Source organism: Lepus europaeus, chromosome 2 (genome assembly GCF_033115175.1).
Source record: "Lepus europaeus isolate LE1 chromosome 2, mLepTim1.pri, whole genome shotgun sequence".
Taxonomy (NCBI): domain Eukaryota; kingdom Metazoa; phylum Chordata; class Mammalia; order Lagomorpha; family Leporidae; genus Lepus; species Lepus europaeus.
The window spans coordinates 163,740,730-163,765,511 of record NC_084828.1 but is presented as its reverse complement, the minus strand read 5'-3'; the positions used below and the strand labels follow the sequence as shown (position 1 = coordinate 163,765,511).

Sequence of the window (24,782 nt, the reverse complement as noted above, 5' to 3'; positions counted from 1 at the left end):
GTCAAATTGAGCTCCATTAGAATGTAAGTAAGAATAAGGATTTTGATGGCATGTGCCTTTATCAATTTCTGGTTGTCTTTTCATTATTTTTTCTCCAAAAGGGCAATCAGACTAGTAATTGAAGGATACTGTGCTATATCCATATGTTAGATATATTACATTATTGATTTTGTTAACTGGGGTAGTACTGTAAATTTTACTTAGTTTTCAATTGACTGTTCATGGACCCATAATTTCAATCCCAAGGTGTGGATTTCAGTTCAGAAAAGTTAATCATAGTCCTTATTAGTAATTTAAGTTTAGTCTTTCGGCATCAAAAAGATTTAGTAGTAATTTTCAGTATGCTGCTTTTGTTTTAAACTACTTCTTTTTTTTATTTAAAGATTTATTTATTTATTTGAAAGAGTTACACAGAGAGAGGAGAGGCAGAGCAAGAGAGAGGTCTTCCATCTGCTGGTTCACTCCCCAATTGGCCGCAATGGCCAGAGCTGGGCCAATCTGAAGCCAGGAGCCAGGAGCTTCTTCCAGGTCTCCCCATGCAGGTGCAAGGGCCCAAGGACTTGGGCCTTCTACTGCTTTCCCAGGCCATAGGAGAGAGCTGGTTCGGAAGCGGAGCTTCCGGGTCTCGAACCAGTGTCCATATGGGAAACCGGCGCTGCAGGCGGTGGCTTTATCTACTAGGCCACAGCGCCGGCCCCAAACTACTTCTTTAGAAAAAAAGAAAAGATGGCAAAATTGTGGGCCAGCAAGAATGCAGAGAAAACATTTCACAAATAATACTGAGAGCCTTCATTAATGGGAATGTATAATTGAAAGAAAGAAGTATATGAAATAACTTCACAAAATACTGTGTTTTGGTGATTTAAGTTACCTAGTAAATGAAAAGTACTATCTCTGAACTCAGTGTGAGTTTTGCAATTAATTGCTCAAGTGTTAACAGTTGACTTGACACTGTCTTTTCTAGTGAAACATAATTCTGTGTCTTAAAATTAGTTACATTTTAAAGCCAATGAAGTGCCCTACTAATTCATTGGTTATTTGAGAAAGCGTTCCCTCTTCTTTCTTTTCTCTAGGAGTGCAAAACCTTCCATGGTATCTTTGTAGGCTCAGCTTGTGGTCTTCATGGACCTTATATTCCTGATGTGCTCTTCTGGTGTGTCATCTTATTTTTCACAACATTTTTCCTGTCTTCATTCCTCAAGCAATTTAAGACCAAGCGTTATTTTCCTACCAAGGTAACAGGAATGTAATTTTGGAAATCTGGTGAAATGTTCATTTCCTTGGCTTATTTCTGGGAATAAATTTGAAGCTACTACTTTATGCCACATAGTTATAAAGAAATTATTCATACTGAAAACTGTGTTTTACATATCTGAGCCACAATAGAAAGATAACAGTTCCATGAGAGATGGGTGGGTTAATTGTGAAACATGTTTCTTTGGGGAAAGAATTACATACAAATGTATTTCAGTGATAACATGTCGTACTGTCCAGTGATGTATTTTATCTGAAAAAAGATATGAATTACTTAGAAAGTACACATGGTATCTCTATGTTTATATTAACCTAATCCCTTTAACATAGGTGCGATCGACAATCAGTGACTTTGCTGTATTTCTCACAATAGTAATAATGGTTGCAATTGACTACCTTGTAGGAGTTCCATCTCCTAAGCTTCATGTTCCTGAAAAATTTGAGGTAAGGATTAGAACAAGCAGCCATTGTTTGGAAATACCAAACTAGTGCAAGGTGAGGTATTGCCTCCTAAATAGTTATTTAAAAAATATGTATAATTCTTCAAAGAACTCTTTGAAAGGAGAAATTGTGTACATTTCACATATAAAAAATGATACCATAAAAAGAGACGAGTATAAAAGCTGATCCACTGGAGAGAGAATATTTTCCATGGTGAGGAGATGGGAGCCATTTTAAAAACGCAGCTCTTCTTCTAGCTGAAATTCTTGATGTACATTGAGAAAGAGAAGAAATCCTGTATTTCTTTAAAAAAAAAGAAGTTTATCTAAGCTAGAATTTATAGAAGTGGCAGAGACCTTAGGTAAATTTCTGATCTCTTTTAAACCATCCACTTCTAAAAGACACATAGTTTACTAAATGCACATATAATCAGTGATATGGCTCAAAAGGTGTTTTTTGTTTTTTTTTTTTTAAAGATGTATCCATTTATTTGAAAGAGTTACACAGAGGAGAGGCAGAGAGAGAGAGAGAAAGAGAGAGAGAGAGGTCTTCTATCCGCTGGTTCACTCCCTAATTGGCCGCAATGGCCGGAGCTGCGCTGATCCAAAGCCAGGAGCCAAGAGCTTCCTCCGGGTCTCCCATGCGGGTACAGGGGCCCAAGGACTTCGGCCATCCTGCTTTCCCAGGCCACAGCAGAGAGCTGGATTTGAAGTGGAGCAGCCAGGTCTTGAACCGGTGCCCATATGGGATGCTGGCGCTTCAGGCCAGGGCATTAACCCGCTGTGCCACAGTGCCGGCCCCAAGGTGTTTTCCCTTTTACCATACAAGCACAAGCAGAAGAGGTGGAATGAAAAGAATGACTATATGAAAATGTATATAAATTTAGAACAAAAGAAGAGAATTCAAATGAATGCTTTGATTAAATATCATTTTTCTTGCAGAATGCATCAGATTTCTGCTGGAAAGGGCTAAAGAGACCTTTCCGGTCATTTACCGTCAGAAACACTGCCCTTCCAGAAACTTAACTAGAAGGAAAGAGTGCCTAAGTCACAGGGCATGGGGCATACCTGTAGGAATGGGAGGGATTCCTATGGCTGTCTTTGCAGATAATTCACTGTACACCCCCAGGCTTAATGCAGTTCTTTCCTACTCCTTGCCATTTCTTGGTATAGCCTCCGTCGATGTTGTGGAAGTTGAGTGTAATAGAAGAGGGAAACTTTCCTCTTTATTCTTGTTAATTTTTTTTAACAGCCTACTGATCCAAATAGGGGGTGGATCATAAGCCCATTGGGAGACAATCCTTGGTGGACCTTACTTATAGCTGCTATTCCAGCTCTGCTTTGCACTATTCTCATCTTTATGGATCAACAAATTACAGCTGTAATCATAAACAGAAAGGAGCACAAACTGAAGGTAACTTAAATTTTGCCTCAAGAATTATCAGGAATGGTGGGGAAAAAGCCATTGTAATCCATAAACTGCACTTTGGAAATTTATATCTACTAAATAAAAGTTTAAAAAAAGAATTATCAGGAGTTCGATATATGTTAATAATTATTAGAATATTACAAGATGGAAGATGAAAATCAGTTTCTTCCTTCTTTTTATAAATCATTTAGAATTCTATCCTGAGAGACCAATTCATACTTAAAATAATCGTGTTCGTTTCACTTTTCAGAAAGGAGCTGGCTACCACCTTGATTTGCTCATGGTTGGTGTTATGTTGGGAGTTTGCTCTGTCATGGGCCTGCCATGGTTTGTGGCTGCAACAGTGTTGTCAATAAGTCATGTCAACAGCTTAAAAGTTGAATCTGAATGTTCTGCTCCAGGGGAACAACCCAAGTTTTTGGGAATTCGTGAACAGCGGGTTACAGGGCTAATGATTTTCATTCTAATGGGCCTCTCTGTGTTTATGACTTCAGTTCTAAAGGTAAAAATCTCTTTCTTCAGTATTTTTAAATTTTACTTGTCAGAACATTTTTATTGGTTGTGTGAAAATGAACCATTAAAATTTACTTAAAATATTACTTAAAATTACTTTTGCTTAATCCAGTTGACTTGGAAAATAATATTTGGTAAGGCTTTTACTATAGAAAGCATTTCAGTTGTAGTTTATCCATTTTAACAATAATATAAAAGGGTAGTATTAAAGACTAAATAGTTTTGGAAGGAGATAATTACTGGCTTGGTTAAAGGAGAATATATCCAGAAGCTTTTATAAGCATATAAGAGGAACTGACATTGAAAGATGGATAGAAATTTGTTATTTGACCAAACTGAAAATATTGTAATTAATGAATTTAATGTGCTTTTACTGATACACTAAATGAATAAAAAGAGTAATAAACACTTATCAGAAAAGCAAAAATAGCTAGTGTTAATTAATCTAATGATTTTTTTTTTTGACATTTATAGTCTCTCTCTCTCTTTTTTTTTTTTTTTTTTACAGGCAGAGTGGATAGTGAAAGAGAGACAGAGAGAAAGGCACTTGGGCCATCCTCCATTGCACTCCCTGGCCACAGCAGAGAGCTGGCTCTTTTTTTTTTTTTTTTTTTCTTTTGACAGGCAGAGTGGACAGTGAAAGAGAGAGAGACAGAGAGAAAGGTCTTCCTTTTTGCCGATGGTTCACCCTCCAATGGCCGCCGCAGTCGGCGCGCTGCAGCCGGCAGCCGCGCTGATCTGAAGGCAGGAGCCAGGTGCTTCCTCCTGGTCTCCCATGCGGGTGCAGGGCCCATGCACTTGGGCCATCCTCCACTGCACTCCCGGGCCATAGCAGAGAGCTGGCCTGGAAGAGGGGCTATCGGGACAGAATCCGGCGCCCCGACCAGGACTAGAACCCGGTGTGCCAGTGCTGCATGGCAGAGGATTAGCCTAGTGAGCCACGTAGCTGGCCTAATCTAATGATTTTTCTATAAAATAACAAGGATAGCTAAATATTTAATCTGAAATTTTCTGTTTGTAATTTAAGAGTTCGCCCTTGTTTTTCATCGTGGTATTTTAGTTAGTTTTGTTGTAAAGAAAATTAAGCAAAGAATCTTAGAATATAAACTCGAGGGGTGCAGTTTTTGTATACATCTGAAGTAACTTAAAAAAAAAGTCATAGTTAAGTGTTGAAATTCCTTGGCCTCCTTTCATGGACTCAACCAGCCAATAATTCACCAGGCTTTTTTTTTTTTTTTTTTTTTTTGAGTATTTGTTGTGCTGTTAGACATTGGGAAAACAATATTAAATAGAATATGTTATTGTCTACTGTTAATAACTTGACAGTCTGGTAAAACAGGGAAATAGGTGGTTATAACATGAGGGCTTCAGAAGTGCATGGGGACAAGAGGAGAAATATTTAGTGCAGTCTTACAAGGATGCAGTTACCCATTTATGAAGGTTGCCCTTTACATCCTAATTTTTGAAAATAAAATTTATTTTTTATTTATTTGAAAGGCAGATAGAGACTGAGGGAAAGCTTCCACACACTGGTTCCCTGCTCTGAGTGCTCACAGTTTGGACTAGGCCTGGCTGAAGCCAGGAACTAGGAATTCATGCAGGTGTTCCACATAGGTGGCAAAGACCCAAGTACTTAAGCCATTCCGTTTCACCTCCCAGAGTCTACATTAGCAGGAAGCTGGAATAGGAAATGGAGCTGGCTGTGCAGCCTGGGCATTCTGGTGTGGGATGTGGGCATCCAAAGTGGCATCTTAATTGCCTCGCCAAATGCCTACCCCAGCCACTTAGAGTTTTAAAGTACTTTCTAAAACTTCTACGAATTATCTTCAGGTAAGCAGGGAATTTTAACAAAGTGGAATATAGAGAAAGCTCTGCCATGGAAAGTGACTTTTCTGTTTGACTTTCCTCCAAAGGCAAACACCTTTTAACTTTGTTTTTAGTTTTTCCAGCTTATTTATTTGGTTTAGACCAAATCTCTTTACCTAAAACCATGATTCTCAAAGTCCAGTCCAGGGACACCTGGGAGTCCCTGCATGTTGTTAGCAGTCTACCGGATCCTTTCCTTTCCAAGTACTGCATCACGTGTGAGGCAGGGTCGTCGTTCCCCCCACCCCCCGCCCCAGCCCACATATACTCATCCAAAAATGTTTTTCAGTGCTTTTTTACACTTTGGATTTTGTCTTAGAAATTAGAAGTTCTCACAAAACTATGTTGCTTAATTTTTCAGGTGTTCATCATTATTTTAAAATATCTTTAAATTTTATATTAAATTTTTGAGAGCCTCTGACTAGGGCACATCTTTCATGATGAGTTCAGCATGCTGATAGGTGCCTAACGCCCACTGTCTGTTACGTATGTGTGTTGGTGTACACTTTTAGTTTTATAATTACAAAGGTTACTAACATTTACATTCTGCACTTTACTTAAAATTAAGCCTGCATGCTTTTTCTCTGAGTTAAATTGTACTCATAAAAATGTGATTACTTTGGAAACACATGAGCTGTATTATGGTGATAACATTTGCTGGGGGCAGAGCACTGTGACCACTCAGTGCAGAGGCAGGAATAGATGGCCTTCACTAAAAAACTGCTGCCTGATGAATAACAGCCCAAGCCTAAATTAAATTCTCCATACGTTTTCTTTGTATCTGTTAACTTCTCTCACTTTAAAAAAATGGTATGTGTGGGTTCCCTTTTTCCTTTTTGTATTCCTGAAGGACTTGATACATGCTACCATCAGTTCTAAACTTAGAGTTCTTAGTGCTTCAGAATGCCTTTGTTTACTCCAGCTTTTCATCCATGGTTGGATATACATTTCAGGTTCAAAATAATTTTCCTTTGGGCCTTAAAGTCAGTGTTGCCTAAACAGGAGGGGGCAGGGTGGAGAGAAGACCTTTAGAAGCTTGTGAAATTCCTTTTTACTCCTGAGATTCTGGACTTTAGGTGGGTGGGTAGGCAGGTTGATAGGTGGAAGGGCTGATGGGTAGATAGAAGGTTTTCATTTACCCTGCTAGTCTCTCTGGGTCATTTTACTCCTGAAACTTTTCTTCAGCTGTGGTGATTTTAGTTTACTGTTTTTCTTCTCTATTCCCTCAGTTAGAAATGTCGTCAACTCTAAAGATCTCAGGCTGTCTGGATTTGTTCTTATCTTCTCTCCCCTTCACTATTAAAGAAAATTACCTCAGTTTTGCACATCATTACATGGATCTTTAGTCTTATCCAAGCTATTGTTATAAAATTCTTTTAGTTGTATTGATCATTTTACCTTTAGTTTCTAGGAGCTTTTCTGATTATTCCTTTTCCTTATGATTCTGAAGTTTTCTTTTCTTCCAAGATCCTTGGAAGAGACATACTAGGTTGGCTGGTAGAGGTGTAGTGGCTGTGGTTTTCCTCTATGGTTGTTGAGTCCTCTTTCCTTGGGGACTTTTGGCCTGATGATGGCTTTGAGTAAGTGGACAGGACCTATGAAGAGCCAGGCTTTCTTGTAGCAATGCTGGGTGTGTGCCAGGTGGGCATTTAGGGATACCCTGCCAAGTGAAAGAGACTTGAATTTGGAGGTGCATTTCAGTTACTACAGTTGTTAGATGCCACTGTGTTCCTGGATACTGCATGTGTGATTCATATATATCAGGTATTTTTGTGAATGTTTAGTGTATTTGAAGTCCCTTAATCTTTATGGTGATCTGAAGTAGAAATTAAGTACAGAAAGGTTGTTTCAATTAAAAAATTAAATGGGTTTTTAAACCCAAGTACTTTGGTAGTGCCCTTGCTCTCCACCACCGAGCATATAATCCCTTTTAAGGAAGGAAGATGTAGAAGAGAAGTTTTTCAAGGAGGTCATTGTTTATGATGGTGTTTCTCCTGTATAGAAATGTTAGGCTGATCTAATCCTCATCCTTAAGGATCTTCCCCGTTTGGTACCCATAGTTACTTATTGCTTATGTTTTGTATATACATTAACATGAAATGGTTTTAGTAACATACATTCTGATTGTGGCCATTTTACTTGCAGTTTATCCCAATGCCTGTTCTGTATGGTGTTTTCCTTTACATGGGTGTTTCTTCACTAAAAGGAATCCAGGCAAGTCTTAGATATTTCGTGTTTTTATAGGACAACTTAAATGTTTAAAATTTATAAAGATTGTTTTTATGATGGTTGTGACGTCTTCTCAACTGTTTGGGAGCAGATTATTTTTCGAAGTGGTAACTTCAAGTACATGCTTGCCAATTGTCTGTTGCTTATTGCACATTTTCCCCCCAGAGAATGAGATCATGGCCTGACATGGCCCTAACCTATTTGTAATTAAAGCCAGTGAAAGGCCCTGTAGCTCTCAATAAAGACTAGTGTTGCAAGAAGGAGGATCAAAAGAATTGGAATGGGAAAAAAGTGCTGTTTGTCACATATAGAATAGTAATTTCAGTCCACAGAAGGAATAGTTTCCCATAAAAATGGTTGTACCTGCCATTATATGGCCTAATACAATTTAGAAGGCCCTAGACCATAAATTGTTTTCTGTGATCCTCAGAACAATGGTTGGGAAAAGAGTAAAAGAAAAGGAAAAAAATCCTAATTTTGTAAATCATGAAAAAGAAAGAGGAAATTATTAATATTTACTGGAACCAAGGCCAGAACCCAGTAGTTTCACCACTCTGTTTTTTTCCTATTTATGAAAAAAACTGATGGCATGTATTAAGATTCACCCTAACCAAGTTTTAGTATAAAACATTTGGATCAGTGCAGGTAGCACCCCATGGCCATCTCTTCTCATGGGAAGCATGTTATCTAGAGTTGCCAGCAAGTGGGCTGGTGGCTGGCAGGAGTCCTCTAAGACAGCATCATTATGGTTTCAATCTATTCTCTCCGTGGTTAAAAAATCTCAGTATCTCATAACTTTTTATACAAAGTTCTGTGAGGTGGATAGGGCAGATGTTATTCTCAATTTATAACTGAGGAAATTAAAGCTCAAAAAAGACCAAGTATAATTAACTCATAGTTTCATTTTCAATGAGCTAGGAACTGGTAATTTTTACCAGAAGTTATATTCATAGAATTAGTGGTGTTAGGCTTAGAAAGAACCTTAGGGGTAATGCAGACTGTTACTCTCCTATTGTACACATCAGAAAGCAAATTCATGAGGTGAAATGATTTGTATATTTGATTATAGCAGATAAATTCATCATAATTATTTTAATCCCCCAAATTAAAAGTCTGTCTTGAGTTTTCTGATGAAGCTAACTGCTGTAGTAAGCTGGTTGTTGCAGTTGCTTTGTCTCTCCCCGCCCCGGATACAGAGAATCTTAGCTGGACCATTCTCCTACGCTAACAGAACATACCAAGGAAGTTCAAGTTTAAATCTAATACATACAACTCTAAGGTTATGCATAATTTCTGATCCTAAATAACAGAGACCATATGTTTTTGAAAACTTTTCTCTTTGCTTTTCCCTCCTACGTGCAGTTTTTTGACCGCATAAAGCTGTTTGGAATGCCCGCTAAGCATCAGCCTGACCTGATATACCTCCGGTACGTGCCTCTCTGGAAGGTGCACATCTTCACTGTCGTGCAGCTCACTTGTCTGATTCTCTTGTGGGTGATAAAAGCTTCAGCTGCTGCAGTAGTTTTCCCCATGATGGTAAGTGTTTTTGTTTTTTTCAGGCTTATTTTTCACTGATTAATAACATTTTTTGCAATTCTCTCATTAAATTTTTAACTGTCTTTAAGAAAAGGAATAGCTCATTTTAACCCATTATGTTCCATTATCCTATATAGAGCATACTTATAAAGACAAATTAGGCTAGAAATATACTGTTTACCGTAACTTTGAGGCAAGAATTAATGGCATAAATTAATGACAGTATTTGCAGAATTGAAAACCCAGCTTACTTGGTTAAGCATCTTACATGGTTGAAAATGTGGATTAGTTTCTAGCTATAAACATAAACTAGTTATTTTTCAGTCTGAGTTTTCTTTGAATTTTCTTAATTTCATTTGTTTTGTTTTTTCATCCTTGGGCTAGAAAACTCTATTTTGTATTCTTAAACAACTTCAGAATTTGGGACATTTATGGAATAAAAATCATAGTAAAACTCAAAACAGATTTTTTTTAATTTTTAAAATTTTTTAAGATTTATTTACTTACTTGGAAGGCAGAGTTAGAGAGGGAGATCTTTCATCCAATGGTTTACTCCTCAAATGGCCTCAATGTCCAGGGCTAGGCCAGGCTGAAGTCAGGACCCTCCAACTCCATCATTGGGGTCTCCCACATGCGTTTCTGCTGCCTTCCCAAGCCTGTTAGCAGGGAGCTGGATTGGAAATGGAGCAGCCAGGCCTCAAACTGGTGCTCCTATGGGATGCCAGCATCGCAGGTGGTGGCTTAACCTGCTGTGTCACAACGCCAGTGCCAAGAGTATGGTTCTTTAATAGGATATCTCAATATATATTTTTCACAAATTGACCAATCTTCATTTAAAAAGTTATGAAGACTATGAGTGACTTTAATAAGACAATTAATTCATTAGATCATCATCAAATATTGTATGCTTACAAGGAGAGACTGTTCATTTCTTTGTAAATATCACATGAAAATTGGTTATATACATGACCACAAAGAAAATCGTAAAAATTATTCAGGTAGTATTTGACAATTACAGTTAGTTTACTAATAAAAACAGAAAGTCACTAAAATAATCTTAATTATTTGAAATTGAACACTGTTCCAAATAATTCCAAGATAGAAAATGTAGTTACAAAATCATATAGAGGTATTAGAAGAGAGAACTTATAGCAATGTCTATCTAAACCTTTGAACACAGCTAAAATTATAGTTAGGAAGCTGTGTGCTTTTCATTGCCTGTATTATTCAGGGGAACTTAAAATGTAACCAAGTTTTTTTATTTGTAAAGATCAATAATGGATAAAACCCTTCCAAGCTGAGTAAAGAAGTGAGACAATGCAATACACAAGGTGGGGAAGGAGAAAAGAGAGAAGACCAGGGATATGGAGGACATCCAAGAGGTTTTAAGAAAATACTGCATGCATCTGTAGTAATAAATGCAAACATCTTCAGCAGGGAATAGCAAAGTTCCCTGTAAAGAGCCCAGTAGTAATTTTAGGCTTTGTAGGCCATAGGTACTTACATAATGAGAGAGAAATAAAGCAAATGTGCACAGATTCTTACTGAAATAAAAAATGTAATTTTTTTTTTTTTTTTTAATTTTTGACAGGCAGAGTGGACAGTGAGAGAGAGAGACAGAGAGAAAGGTCTTCCTTTTGCCGTTGGTTCACCCTCCAATGGCCGCCGCGGTAGCGCGCTGCGGCCGGCGCACCGCGCTGTTCCGATGGCAGGAGCCAGGTGCTTCTCCTGGTCTCCCATGGGGTGCAGGGCCCAAGCGCTTGGGCCATCCTCCACTGCACTCCCGGGCCACAGCAGAGAGCTGGCCTGGAAGAGGGGCAACCGGGACAGGATCGGTGCCCCGACCGGGACTAGAACCCAGTGTGCCGGCGCCGCAAGGCGGAGGATTAGCCTAGTGAGCCGCGGCGCCGGCCAAAAAATGTAATTGTACAAGGGCTTTTTTGTTTGTTTGGGATAGCATTTCTTTTAATTGGTTCTCAGTCTGTACTGATTCTTAGCTCAAAGGCTAAGAACAGGTAGCAGACCAGATGTGACCCAGCAGCCATGGTTTGTCAGCCCGGATCTTGAGGGAAGGAATCCTCTCCATTTTATTCAAGCTTATGAATTTCCAAAATACACAGAGGTAAAAACTTGTGTATGGCCCATAGACGAGACTGAAAAAATGGTTAAAGAGCTGCTCTTTTTTTTTTTTCTTTTGACAGGCAGAGTGGACAGTGAAAGAGAGAGACAGAGAGAAAGGTCTTCCTTTTTGCCGATGGTTCACCCTCCAATGGCCGCCGCAGTCGGCGCGCTGCAGCCGGCAACCGCGCTGATCTGAAGGCAGGAGCCAGGTGCTTCTCCTGGTCTCCCATGCGGCTGCAGGGCCCATGCACTTGGGCTATCCTCCACTGCACTCCCTGGCCACAGCAGAGAGTTGGCCTGGAAGAGGGGCTACCGGGACAGAATCCGGTGCCCCGATCGGGACTAGAACCTGGTGTGCCGGCGCCACAAGGCAGAGGATTAGCCTATTGAGCCATGGCACCGGCCAAAGATCTGCTCTTAAAGACAAGCCTCAGATTGGTTAACAGCTTAATTTAAAGAATAGATAATTGGGGCTGGTGCTATGGCATAGCAGGTAAAGCTGCCACATGCAGTGCCGGCATCCCATATGGGTGCCAGTTCAAGTCTTGGCTGCTGCACATCCCATCCAGCTCTCTGCTGTGGCCTGGGAAAGCAGTGGAAGATGGTTCAAGTCCTTGGGCCCCCGCACCTGTATTGGAGACCCGGAGGAAGTTCCTGGCTCCTGGCTCCTGGCTTCGGATGAGCTGTTGCAGCCAACTGAGGAGTAAACCAGCAGATGGAAGATTCCCCGCCTCCCTCTGCACTCCCCGCCTCTCCTTCTCTTTGTGTAACTCTTTCAAATAAATAAATAAATCTTTACAAAAAAAAAAAAATAGAATAGACAGTTGCAGTAATGGAAACTTAAATCTAATGAAGTGGCTGGCGCCACGGCTCAATAGGCTAATCCTCCGCCTTGTGGCACCAGCACACCGGGTTCTAGTCCCAATCAGGGCGCCGGATTCTGTCCCTGTTGCCCCTCTTCCAGGCCAGCTCTCTGCTGTGGCCAGGGAGTGCAGTGGAGGATGGCCCAAGTACTTGGGCCCTGCACCCGCATGGGAGACCAGGAGGAAGCACCTGGCTCCTGCCTTCAGATCAGCGCGGTGCGCCGGCCGCAGTGACCATTGTGGGGTGAACCAACGGCAAAGGAAGACCTTTCTCTCTGTCTCTCTCTCTCACTGTCCATTCTGCCTGTCAAAAAAAAAAAAAAAAAATCTAATGAAGTTATACAAAAGAACTAGGATGCCTTCTTATTAATGTAATATAAATATATTAAAATATTAGCAAATTTAGCAGTATTTCTTAGACTAATATGTCATGATTGAATAGACAGTGATACTTCGGTATCAAAAGAATGGTGAACATATGTGTTGAAAATATGGTTGCAATTGTTTAACCAAAGTGACTTCAATTAAACCAAAATCAAAGACTAAAAACCTTGATAGAATTAATAAGAATTCTGGTAGAGGGGTTAAACACTAGGAAGCATGGTAATTAGCAGATTGTCTGTAGCTCAGTAATAATGCTAGAAAAAGGAAAAAAGCTTCCATGAGAACAGCCAAAACCCTTGAAGTACTTGATTAAATTAAAATAAAGCTTTAAAATGGAAAATTAAAAGAAAGGCTTTGTGACAGTTTTTGTGTTTGTTTCCTAAGACTGCTGTAACCAAGTATCATGAACTGGTTGACTTTAAACAGTACAAAATCACCGCCTTGAATTTCTGGAGGCTAGAAGTCTGACATGGTGTGGGCAAAGCCGTCCTCCTTAAAAACATGGGACAAACTCCCCTTGCTTCTTCCTAGCTTCTGATTTACTGGCCATCTTTGGCAAACCTTTGATTGCACCTGCATAACTAACTCCAGTCTGCCTTCATTGCCACGTGATGTGTGTCTGTATCGTCACATGGCAAGGCTACTTAATAGCACCAGTCACATTTTATTGGGCACTCACTCTACCCTAGGATGACTTTATCTTAATTAATTACATTTGTGTACAAATATGATCATGTACTGAGGTATGGGGGTTAGGTCTTCAACTTTAATAGAGAACAGAGTATAACCATAATGACCTGAACAAATGTATGCTGTGTAGCAGTAGGAAACACATTCATCCTCTGTAACAGTTAAAGAAAAGCAAAGTAATCACTGTCTTCCATGTAATTGAAAGATAAAACCAAATGCTACAAGTAGGTCTTATAATATATTGCTTAGAGATTTTTTAAACATATACTTTTGTATCTGGCTGGCACGAGATAACATGTATCTAATTTGAAGTCATAAAAATTGTTGGTTTTTTTTTTTTTTTTACTTTGATGATAATTATCATCCTTAACTTGCTTCATAATTCATGCAGAATTCCCAGGAATTTATTGAGGAGAAGGTTAATAATGCCATTTCCTGTTTTCTGTTTTCATACCTTTTTTCAATTTTTTTTTTTAGCAGACAGTTCAAAAAGAACTTTGGTTGCTTTGAAATATGATGGATGGAGTATGAAGTAATTAAAAAGAATACATGAGATGTTTTCTTTTTTTTTTTTTTTTTTTACTTTTTGACAGGCAGAGTGGACAGTGAGAGAGAGACAGAGAGAAAGGCCTTCCTTTGCCGTTGGTTCACCCTCCAATGGCCGCCGCGGTAGGCGCGCTGCGGCCGGCGCACCGCGCTGTTCCGATGGCAGGAGCCAGGTGCTTCTCCTGGTCTCCCATGGGGTGCAGGACCCAAGCACTTGGGCCATCCTCCACTGCACTCCCTGGCCACAGCAGAGAGCTGGCCTGGAAGAGGGGCAACCGGGACAGGATCGGTGCCCCGACCGGGACTAGAACCCGGTGTGCCGGCGCCGCAAGGCGGAGGATTAGCCTGTTAAGCCACAGCGCCAGCCTGTTTTCATTATTTATAATGCTTTATAAATAATTTTTATCTTTTCTAAGTGATATAGCTTATATTGTGTTACTTAATATTTCCTTCTTGACTTTTTTAAGGTTCTTGCATTAGTCTTCGTACGCAAGCTCATGGACCTGTGTTTTACAAAGCGAGAACTTAGTTGGCTTGATGATCTTATGCCAGAGAGTAAGAAAAAGAAAGAAGATGACAAAAAGAAGAAAGAGAAAGAGGTAAAAAGGAAAGAATCTGAAATTTGCATCATTCCTTTTTTATATTTTGTGTACTATAGCAGTCACTGTCATAATCACTTTACTTGAATCAGCTCCTCTTGACTTTAAAAGAGCCTTGTAAAATGTAGGTATAGTTATCTCCATCTTACACTGTGGTCCAGACAGTTTAGCTAACTTGGTGCCAAACAAACTCTTACCCATTTCACCATCTTAGTTATCCCTAGCTGTTGATACAAGAATACTTTCTGAAAAGTAAATATTTTGTTTTAAAGGTTGATAAAATTTCTTTTCTTTAAACATTTATTTATTTATTTGAAAGGCAGTGTTACTGAGAGAGGAGAAGACAGAGACAGAGACAGGTAGAGATCTTCTTTCTGCTGGTTCACTTCCCAAATGGCTTCAATGGTCAGGGTAGGGCCAGGCTGAAGCTAGGAACCTCATTGGGGTCTCCCACCCTGGGTCATGCGCCCAAGCACTTGGGTCATCCACTGCTTTTCCAGGCCAAAGCAGAGAACTGGATTGGAAGTGCAGCAGCTGGGGTTCGAACCAGCACCCATGTAGGATGCTGGCACTGCAAGCAGCGGTTTTACTCACTATGGCACAGCACTGGCCCCAGTAAAAGAGCTCTTTATAGCAAATGTCCTAGAGTTAAGCACTCCCAAGGACTTTTCTCTATGCTCAGCATGCAGTTTCCATCCTTAACATGACTTCTTGTGTCAAAATGGTTGCAGCTATTGTGTTTGTATTAGGAAGAGACAGAGGGCAAAACGGATTTTCCCTCAAGCAGCCTAGGCTCTTTGTTGTTTTAAGGGGTCTTTCCATACGTGTTACCCAAGGAGTTCTTCTACCACATGGCCCCACTGAGTTGTAAGGAATGCTGAGTTACCTAGTTTAGGGGTGTTTTTCATTTGTTTTGTTTTTTAATAAAAATCTGGGTACATTGCCACCTTCAGATGCTGGGATTTCTGTTAGTAAGGAAGAAGATCTCTTATACTGCCCTACATCCCACTCCCCTTAACATATCGTAAGTCTTACCCAGTTCCCCAGTCTTGATGATTCTCAACTTGGAGTGACATCCCCATCCACTTTCAGTGTCTGAGACATTTGGAGGGGCTGCTACTAGTGTCTGATGATTAGATACCTTTGATACCATGAAATATCTTTTACATATTGCGCCTCCCTCTGCAGCAAAGAATTACTGATGTCAGAATTGCTGAGATTGAAAAGCCCAGACTTACAGTGCAGCGTTGCTCATGTTGCATAGCAGTGAGAGACATGAGATTTCAGAGTGTGATCTCTCAGTGTTTACCTGTATTAACCGGTCATCAGACTTCATGTGGACTAGCCGATACATAATTAGTGTTAACAATTTACTGATAGAAATAAAAGTTAAGGCATTTAAGGTTAGTCTTTGTTACGGATTGTGTCATTTTGTGCTACAAGTGTGTGTTCATGATTGTAAAGGGAATTTTCAGTCATGCAGATACAGATATTATCAGTGTGGGTTTCTAAGAATTTAACATGTTCTAGATTAACCTTTTCTCTTGGAAATGTTCTGAGGAAAGTAATCTCTTCGTGTGTGTGCTCTCAAGGAAGCCGAACGCATGCTTCAAGATGATGAGGAGACTGTGCACCTTCCATTTGAAGGAGGAAGTCTCTTGCAAATTCCAGTTAAGGCCCTAAAATATAGGTGAGATTTAATTTTATTTTGTAAAATCTGTTTTATTTTTATGTACATGTAAGTGCATGAGTAAATGATGTAATGTTTCTTTGAAGTATTGACTTCTGTTTTTAGAAAGATCATAAAATCTGTTTCTGGCATATCAGCTAAAAGATACACAATTTGAAAAGGAGGTTCCTTCACTCCTTTCCCACCTAGAGGTAGAGTTACAGACAGTGAGATGGAGAGACAGAGAGAGAAAGGTTTTCCTTCCGCTGGTTCACTCCCCAAGTAGCCACAATGGCCGGAGCTACACCGATCTGAAGCCAGGAGCTTCTTCCGGGTCTCTCACGTGGGTGCAGGGGCCCAAGCACTTGGGCCATCCTCTACTGCTTTCCCAGGCCACAGCAGAGAGCTGGATTGGAAGTGGAGCAGCTGGGACTAGAACCGGCGCCCATATGGGATGCTGGCGACGCAGGCATAGGATTAACTTACTGTGCCATGGCGCCAGCCCCCAGACCAGAGTCTTGAACTAACTTTCATGCACAGCTGATGAGCTTTACTTATCTCCCAACATTCCTAAAACTCTCCTAGTTTCCAAATGTGTGATTTGACCATTAATGGTAAGGACTCAGATTACAGAAAAATTGTACGTGAAACTTAATAATTTTTCGTGTGTGATTTTGTGTGATTTGTATTTAAATTTAAGAACCAAAGATATAGAAATTTGGAAGTGTGAAGTTTTTAGTAGTTTTAAAAGATTCAAAACTCCTATTTGTGTATATATCTGATTCCTGTTTCTACAAATCTATTCCATTTCTGCTAACAGGTAGTGCTAGTTAGAGTAATCAGTTTTAGAATATACATAGGTTCCTTCCTTGTCCAGATGCTGGACACTGTTTAATTAACTTGCTTAAATCCTTTTTGTTTTTCAATTTGTAACTATTCTTTATCAATTTTAACAGAAGTCACATTTGGACATGTGTGTGTGTGTGTGTATTATATATATATATATATATATATATATATATATATATGTATATAGTTAAGGATTTATTTGTTTATTTGAAAGAGGTATGGGGTGGGGGGAGGTAGAGAGACAGGTCTTCTATCCACTGGTTCACTCTCCAAATGGCTGCAACAGCCAGACCTGAGCCAATTCAGAAAAGCCAGGATCTTCAGCCAGGTCTCCCATGTGGGTTCGGGGAACCCAAGGACTTGGGTCATCTGCTGCTGCTTCTCCAGGCCATTATTAGCAAGGAACTGGATAGGAAGTGGAGCAGGAACCAGTGCCCATACGTGATGCCATTGTCACAGGTAGCAGCTTTATCCACTGTGCCATAATGCTGGCCCCTGGACTTGAATATGTTGATTAATTGTGATAAATGAATTTGTATTATTTTCCACTTTTCACAATTAATATTATTGTTGGCATTATTGTGTCTCTTTGCATGATTTTCTCTTATCAACTGTTGATAGACTGTAAACTAAAGAGATTGTCATGGCTCCAGCTACATTGTTCTGCTTTTCTGGGTTTTGTAATTAATTAACTATGTGTAATTAATGAATTAATTAATAGATTAATTTCATTGATGGCTTCTAAACAGGTTCTAGGGACTGACTTCTGTTGTCTTGCTTTATCCCTTTTTCAGTATGGATATAGATGGATGTACTTTTAAGTGAAGTCTTATAATTATAAAAAATTACGGATTTTTTTTCTTTTTTTTTTTTTTACTTAAATGATGATATGAACCATGATTCATAATGCTTTGCTTAAGACTTAAACATCACAAATGCCAGAAAATTATTTGCCATGAAGATCAAAGGAGATAGTTCATGACAGCATTTGGAAACTATAAAATCCTGTAAAGTATGAAAGTAACTTATATAATGCAGGCCAATGTTTACTTTTCAAGTTTTATTTGGGAGTTGGCGAATAAAATATATAGTTTCTTCCAAAAGAGGATGTTAAATTCTGCTAGTGGGAAAGTTCTTATTTATATGAGGATATTTGAAAGCTGGAAGTTCCATCAGGAGTTCCTTACTTCAGTTATTTGAAGTTGGCCATCAGGTGACTGGGTATTTACTCAGGGTAGGCAGGCTTTCAGGTTGGATGACTCTGCCCTTGTGAAATTGGGTGTTCAGATTTCCAGAGACTTTTAAATGGCCGTGTCCTTCTTCCCTGCAGTCTTTCTTTTAATCAATGTTCTGATTTAAAGCATGAACAAATCAGCACTTTTAGAATGGTGTTCTTAGCCATTCATAACCTAGCTGCCATCACATTGTTTATTTTTTTAATTTAAACATGTATTTGAAATAAAGTGTATATATCAAGAAATTCACATAAGTGTACAGATGATGAATCTGAGCACGCTCAAAACCAACACCCAAATTAAGAACAAAAAGTTACTGGTGCCTTCACAGTCCTCACTGTTCCCCCTCTGTTTTTTTTTAATGGATCACATTATTAACATGATCTAATTTGACATTTGTATTTGTAGCTTGTCTGCATGAAATCTTTTGGTGAAGACAAATGAATTTCTATTAACTTCACAACTTTCATATTACTTGTGACTGACAACCTTGAGCCCAAAATTAATTATTTATGGATATCATCATTATTATTGGATTTGGGGTCTTAAATTCAGTTTTGTAATACATTTATGTCTTTTGTAATAAGTAGACAATATTCTCTCCTTTGGATTTTGATAGATTCGATAAAGTAACAATTTTACACTAAAAATGTAAATGCCAGTTAAGTGTGGTATTTTTGTGTTAACTGTTGAAATATTTTCCAGACCTTTCTTTTCAACTTTGAGATGTTACTTCAAAGTCTTTTAATGATTTATAAAGACTATGAAAAACAAGGGCTTTAAAAATTATAGTCTTGGCTTTTCTGTCTAAATATTTGATGAGACTGAAATTTGTATCAGTTAACAAAATTTTCTAACTGATATGACACTGTATTATTATTATTTTTTTTTTCGACAGGTAGAGTGGACAGTGAGAGAGAGAGACAGAGAGAAAGGTCTTCCTTTGCTGTTGGTTCACCCTCCAATGGCCGCCGCGGCCGGAGCGCTGCGGCCGGCGCACCATGCTGATCCGAAGGCAGGAGCCAGGTGCTTCTCCTGGCCTCCCATGTCGTGCAGGGCCCAAGGACTTGGGCCATCCTCCACTGCTCTCCTGGGGCACAGCAGAGAGCTGGCCTGGAAGAGGGGCAACCGGGACAGAATCCGGTGCCCTGACCGGGACTAGAACCTGGTGTGCTGGCGCCGCAGGCGGAGGATTAGCCTATTGAGCCACGGCACCAGCCGCTGTATTATTATTTATAAGCACATTAATGTATTCTCTTATATTATTTCAATAGTATACTGGTACTCAGAGCCAAGATGCTTAAAGAGCACCATAGCTAATAAAACCCCAAACTGAATTCTGAGGTGAAGTCCCATAAATAAATCCTAATTTAGTTAATCTCACTACTAGTTTTAGTTATAAAGAAAGATGTAATCTTCCTTGAAGCCTTTATAACGTAACTCCAAAATTCTGGTACCTTGCTTGATCCTAGTTTCAGTGCATGGCAAGGATTTTCTCAGTTTTGAGTTGGTGGAAGCAAATAAACACGTAAGACAGAAAGTGACAATATTAATGCTTATGCAAGTACTGAATACTAACCACAAAGTGTGTTTGTTCTTCAGTGTCGATCCCTCAGTTGTTAACATATCAGATGAAATGGCCAAAACTGCACAGTGGAAGGCACTTTCCATGAATACTGAGAATGCCAAAGTAACCAGATCTAACACGAGGTAGCTATAATTATTTATGCATTTTCTAACTATAGCTATTTTTCATTTTACTTACCTATAGCTATGCAGTAAAACCATTACAATTAACTTAATTTGCCTAATTTATATTCTCCTTAACAAAACCAGCTTTCCTTTTCCTGTCTTCCTTTTACTGTATACTGGAGTCAGGTATACATAATTTTTTTTTCATTTTTCAGTTTAAAGTTGCCTATTTTTATTATTTTACAAAAAATAAATTCCTTAACAGTATGGAATAAATCTATAAAGGCCAAAACCATATAAAAAAGGTAATTTTTCATGCTTAAATGAAGTATAATTGAATGATACCTCAGTCATTTTCTCTAATGGTCCAAGAAAAAAGAATTTTCCCTTTTGTGTTTTGTTGTTTTGATTTTAGCATACCTTTTCTTTAGGGGAGACAAATGTTTTTCTTGAAGTGGGAGAAAGTTAATCCATTGTATAAAGTCCGTCCAGTCTTCTAATGGACATAACACATTATATAACTTTTTTTCTTGCTTTTGCCATTGCTTTAAGGCCTGAGACCTCAGGGATTCTATTTTGATAATAATTAGTACCTTAATCTCAGTCTCTAGGGAAATGGGGTATCATCCTATAAAGGTACTAACTGATTCACATTCAATAAATCTTCTGTGTACACTTTGTGCCAAAGTTTGGTTTGAGTGTCATTATATTCTGCTAGGCAAGTAATCATACAACTATTTCTGTTTAATTTGCTGTCTTTTCTGGGCTCTGTCTTAAAATAATCAAGCAGCTTTTTCTCATTCTTTGCCTCCCCTCTTTTAGAGTCATTTTACCACTTAATCTTTATCATCATGTTTTTCCTTCCTGTAATTATTTTATGAGTTCTGATTTTCTAAGCCAGGCTAATTCCTTTCTTCATTTCTACCTTTAGTGTGGAAAAAATTTTGAAGTTAAACTCTCATTTTTGGATCATTCTGTGCAGGCACCATTTCACTATGAATATTCATTTTACTCTTGGTAATTTGTCACACTTTGTCAATACCCTTGGCCCAAATGCTTATATATTAATGTGTGTTTTAGACTTCTGCCTATTGTGTGCCTTTGCCCCTTTATTCCAAACCACAAGGGAATAAAGAGAATGTCTTGCTGTATCATTTAACATAAAAATATTGGGAGGACCTTGCCTTCGTTACTTGTGGACTGGGCAGCAAATTATAGTGTGTTCTTGTATTTTGGTTTTTCAGACTCTGGATAGTCATGTGCTAAAATTAAGTCCATGTACATGGAGCCACTGTGTTTGATATTAACTTAATAAAACAGGATAAATTTATTGCTTTTGTATTTTTAAATCAGATTTGGTAAGAGAAGTTTTGAAAATTGGCTGCCTTTTTGAGGAAATTATTTGATACCTATTTAGGTTGACAAAGAATTGTATATTAATAGATTCGTCAGTGATATAGACATCAGAGACTATAAATACTCTGCTCATATATGAAGTAAAACTAAAATATATTTATATACTGACCAATTTTAAGGAGTCTGTCTTCAGTTTCCAGAAAACACATGAATTGCAATTGTAAACATAAGCTTTGTTTTTTTTTCTTAACTAAGGATTTTTAATACTTTCTAATTCACTTTACTGATGGAAAAAAGAAAGCTATAAAATAATTGGATGTCATAAGTTCATAGTGTTAATAGTTATCTCAAAAGGCACGTTGTTGGTCATTATTAGAATCTAGTAATTGTCAATTTAAAAATTATTTATTCTCATTCTTTTGTTTTAAATAGCCCTGAAAAACCTGTGAGTGTGAAAATAAATTTTGAAGATGAACCAACAAAGAAATACATGGATGCTGAAACTTCATTATAGGATTGAACCCAGAGGAATTTTATATATATATATATATATATACATATATAAAATGTGTGTGTCATGTCACTAAATATAAAACAGTATTGTATGTCATGCTGTTTATGCATGACTACTGGGTTTTTGAAGTAGTGTCTGAAGTTTGTTATGAGCACCATGGAGACTGTATATAATGAAATAGTGTCTTAGAAGTGAGGTACATGGTTCTTACCATTCAAATATTTATTCTGCTGGAAAAAAAATTTTTTTGTTGTTCTGCAATAGAAAGATGGGGGGGGAATGGATTTAATCTATTTTTCTTAAGTTTCTGTTCATAAATGGCAGTTCATATCATCCTTAAGTGATACATGCTTAGTCCATATATTTATAAATTTTTCTTGGGTTTCTAACATTTTCCCTATATAGTCACAAAAGTGAAATAATTAGTGCTAGTGCTTTATGGGAAGAACAGGGAGTCTTTATGCCAATGTTGTGGGGAAAATGGTAGCATATCAAGGCTTCTGTGTGTGTATATGTGTGTGTGTATCATATGCAGATGTCCATCATATTTCACAAATGATGGCAATTTCTTGGCCGTAGGGGTGAGTGTAGAACAATGCAAACTTCCTAGATAAGAGCCATAGTGTTTAACCTTTATGTTTTGGGAAATGTTTTAAATCTTAAAACTCCCATATCTAGGTTTCCATTCTGGCACACAAGTAAAATTGCATTTGATTTTATAATTTAGCATCCATACCAGCCATAATTTTAGAAGCTATAAATGCCAATTTGCAATAGTTGAGTTTTGTTACTTTTGGAGAAACTTTTTAAAATCTTTAGGCTGTTTATAGAGCCCCTATTCCCACTCAGTTTTCTGCCTTTGCTCTCTTTTACTTAAAATGAGTTAGTTTGTATCAGGCTCAAGTGCTTGATTATTTTTCTATCATAAGTAGTATGATTAAAAGAATCAGGAGTCAGAATTCTCTCAGATGGGTTAATGATCAGTATTACTTTATTAAGAATTACCTTTAATTTTCTGTTTTTATTCTTTCTATTGTATAGATTATATTTAATAAGTTGTTATCTGCAACTTCATTTTTAAAATATTTTATTTATTTTAACTGATAGGCTTAAATAATTCATACACATCTGAAAAGGTAACAAATTTATAGTAAACTGTTCATGTACATACTTGGTGCTCCCTTGCATTTGTTTATTATCTAAAAGCAGTTGACAGATTTTACATCTTTGATATAAAGCACTGCCATATTTGTATTTAAAACGGAAATTTGACATTTTATGTACAGCTCAGATTTGTGGCATTCTTTCTGTTTCGTGTTGGGATTTGTTATTTTTAGTTTTCCTGAGCTGTCTTTTTATCTTCTGGCAGATCTTTTTAGCCATCTTTTGTATACTCTTAGCTCCACATGAAATAAATAAATGGTTTTATTAAGCCTGTAGGACTGGATGAATGGAATTGTGAAACTGATTTGATAGGAGAATAATTTAGAAAATCAAAATTGAGTATTGAGAAGACACAGAAATATGAAAATGGTGAGGTGACTCTTAGGATGCACATTTTAATGCGATTCTAATATTCACTTTAGTTATTTCTAATAAAAACGCAAATGTATGAACAATTGACCTGATAGAGCAAAAATCATGAAGAATGCCAAAAGCTGATATTTTAGTGGTTCTGGAGTGATTTTAGTCCATTCTAAAGCTGTTATCATAATGTAATTTCCCCATCTGAGATAATAATTGTCAGATTTTAGTTAAAATAACAGACTCAACCTCTGCCTCAGATGAGATGTTAGAAATGTAGCTGCTTTTCTCCAGACAACATAGCTGACATTGTTTGGTACTGTCTGAAAAAGAGTTAGACTCTATGGGCAATTGATAGAGTATTACCCATGGTGCTTATTGGGCATGAGCTTCCATTGAAGTGATTCCTTTTTATTCATAGCGGCATAATGATTTTCAAAGTCCCCAGTATTTGCTGCTATTTTTTAAACTCCCCTGAACCTGAGGATTTCCTCACATCATTTCCTTGTGTTTGGACATCAAAAGGTTAACAATTGTACCTATTGTACAAGGAAGTGATTTTAAAATATAAACTGAAAACTACCTGGGATCGTGTTTTTGTAATTTTATTTAATTATGTATAGTAATTTTAAGTGCCAGAAAAACCATGACTTGCAAAATACTTTGCACTCAAAATGTTTTTACTGTGTTCCTAATTGTTAAGCTTTCTTTTGACTACTTGACTTACAAAATGATCTGATATGACTACTCCATTGAAGAGCAAAGGTAACTCATGTTTAAGTAATTAACTGCTTGTTTTAGATATTTCTTCCACTCTTTTTGAAAAATGTCAATCATGGATAGCATTCATTGCAAGACAGTGAAAGGTAATTTACTACATATGTAGATTTTTAAATGTTGCCTTAAATAGGTATATATGAGCAGTAGTAATTGCTATGTACTGATTTACCTCAAGGTGCAAAAGAATTAAACTTGTACATATTCCATTTACAAAATAAATTCAACTGAACAGCCCTGCACTTTCTTAGATGCCTTGATTTCCAGAATGGAGCTTAGTGCTACTGAATGCCCTGGACACAGGGCCACCTCAGGATCTTCTTCTCCACTCTTATTTATTTATAGATGTCTGTTTACAAAGACTTTAATAAATCCTGGTGTTGACCATCTGAAACTTACTTTCTTCTGAGTGCTGTTTCAGTCTAAAATAGCAGCTTTTGAGAAACAATGAACCAACTTTCTTAACCATAAAAGGATGATTCCATGTATTCTTTAATAATATTAAATATGCCGAAGTGAAGCACACAGTCTTTCTCAGTGTGTGTGTGTGTGTGTGTGAGAGAGAGAGAGAGAGAGAGAGAGAGTGAGATAATGAATGTTATCAACCTTAAATCTCTTAACATTGTTTTAAAAAAGCTGTGGCATACCAATGTTCATATTTGCCAAGTCTTCTGTAAAGCATTTTAGACAAAATTT

At 37.9% G+C, this 24,782-nt stretch overlaps 1 protein-coding gene across 6 annotated transcripts in view; it reads left to right on the top strand.

The window, feature by feature from the left end:
- Positions 1 to 24,687, top strand: part of SLC4A7 (solute carrier family 4 member 7) — a 101,759-nt gene extending 77,072 nt beyond the window's left edge. For 4 of the 6 annotated variants that reach the window (XM_062215396.1, XM_062215399.1, XM_062215395.1 and 1 more), the window contains 10 exons: positions 1,074 to 1,235; positions 1,585 to 1,698; positions 2,947 to 3,108; positions 3,374 to 3,625; positions 7,648 to 7,716; positions 9,094 to 9,267; positions 14,339 to 14,470; positions 16,063 to 16,160; positions 19,826 to 19,933; positions 21,704 to 24,687. In XM_062215396.1, coding sequence (XP_062071380.1) covers positions 1,074 to 1,235; positions 1,585 to 1,698; positions 2,947 to 3,108; positions 3,374 to 3,625; positions 7,648 to 7,716; positions 9,094 to 9,267; positions 14,339 to 14,470; positions 16,063 to 16,160; positions 19,826 to 19,933; positions 21,704 to 21,785 — 1,353 coding nt within the window. In that variant the 3' untranslated portion in view covers positions 21,786 to 24,687. The remainder of the gene's footprint in view (positions 1 to 1,073; positions 1,236 to 1,584; positions 1,699 to 2,946; positions 3,109 to 3,373; positions 3,626 to 7,647; positions 7,717 to 9,093; positions 9,268 to 14,338; positions 14,471 to 16,062; positions 16,161 to 19,825; positions 19,934 to 21,703) is intronic. The other 2 variants (XM_062215420.1, XM_062215407.1) reach the window with 1 other exon arrangement.
- The last annotated feature ends 95 nt before the right edge of the window (positions 24,688 to 24,782 follow it).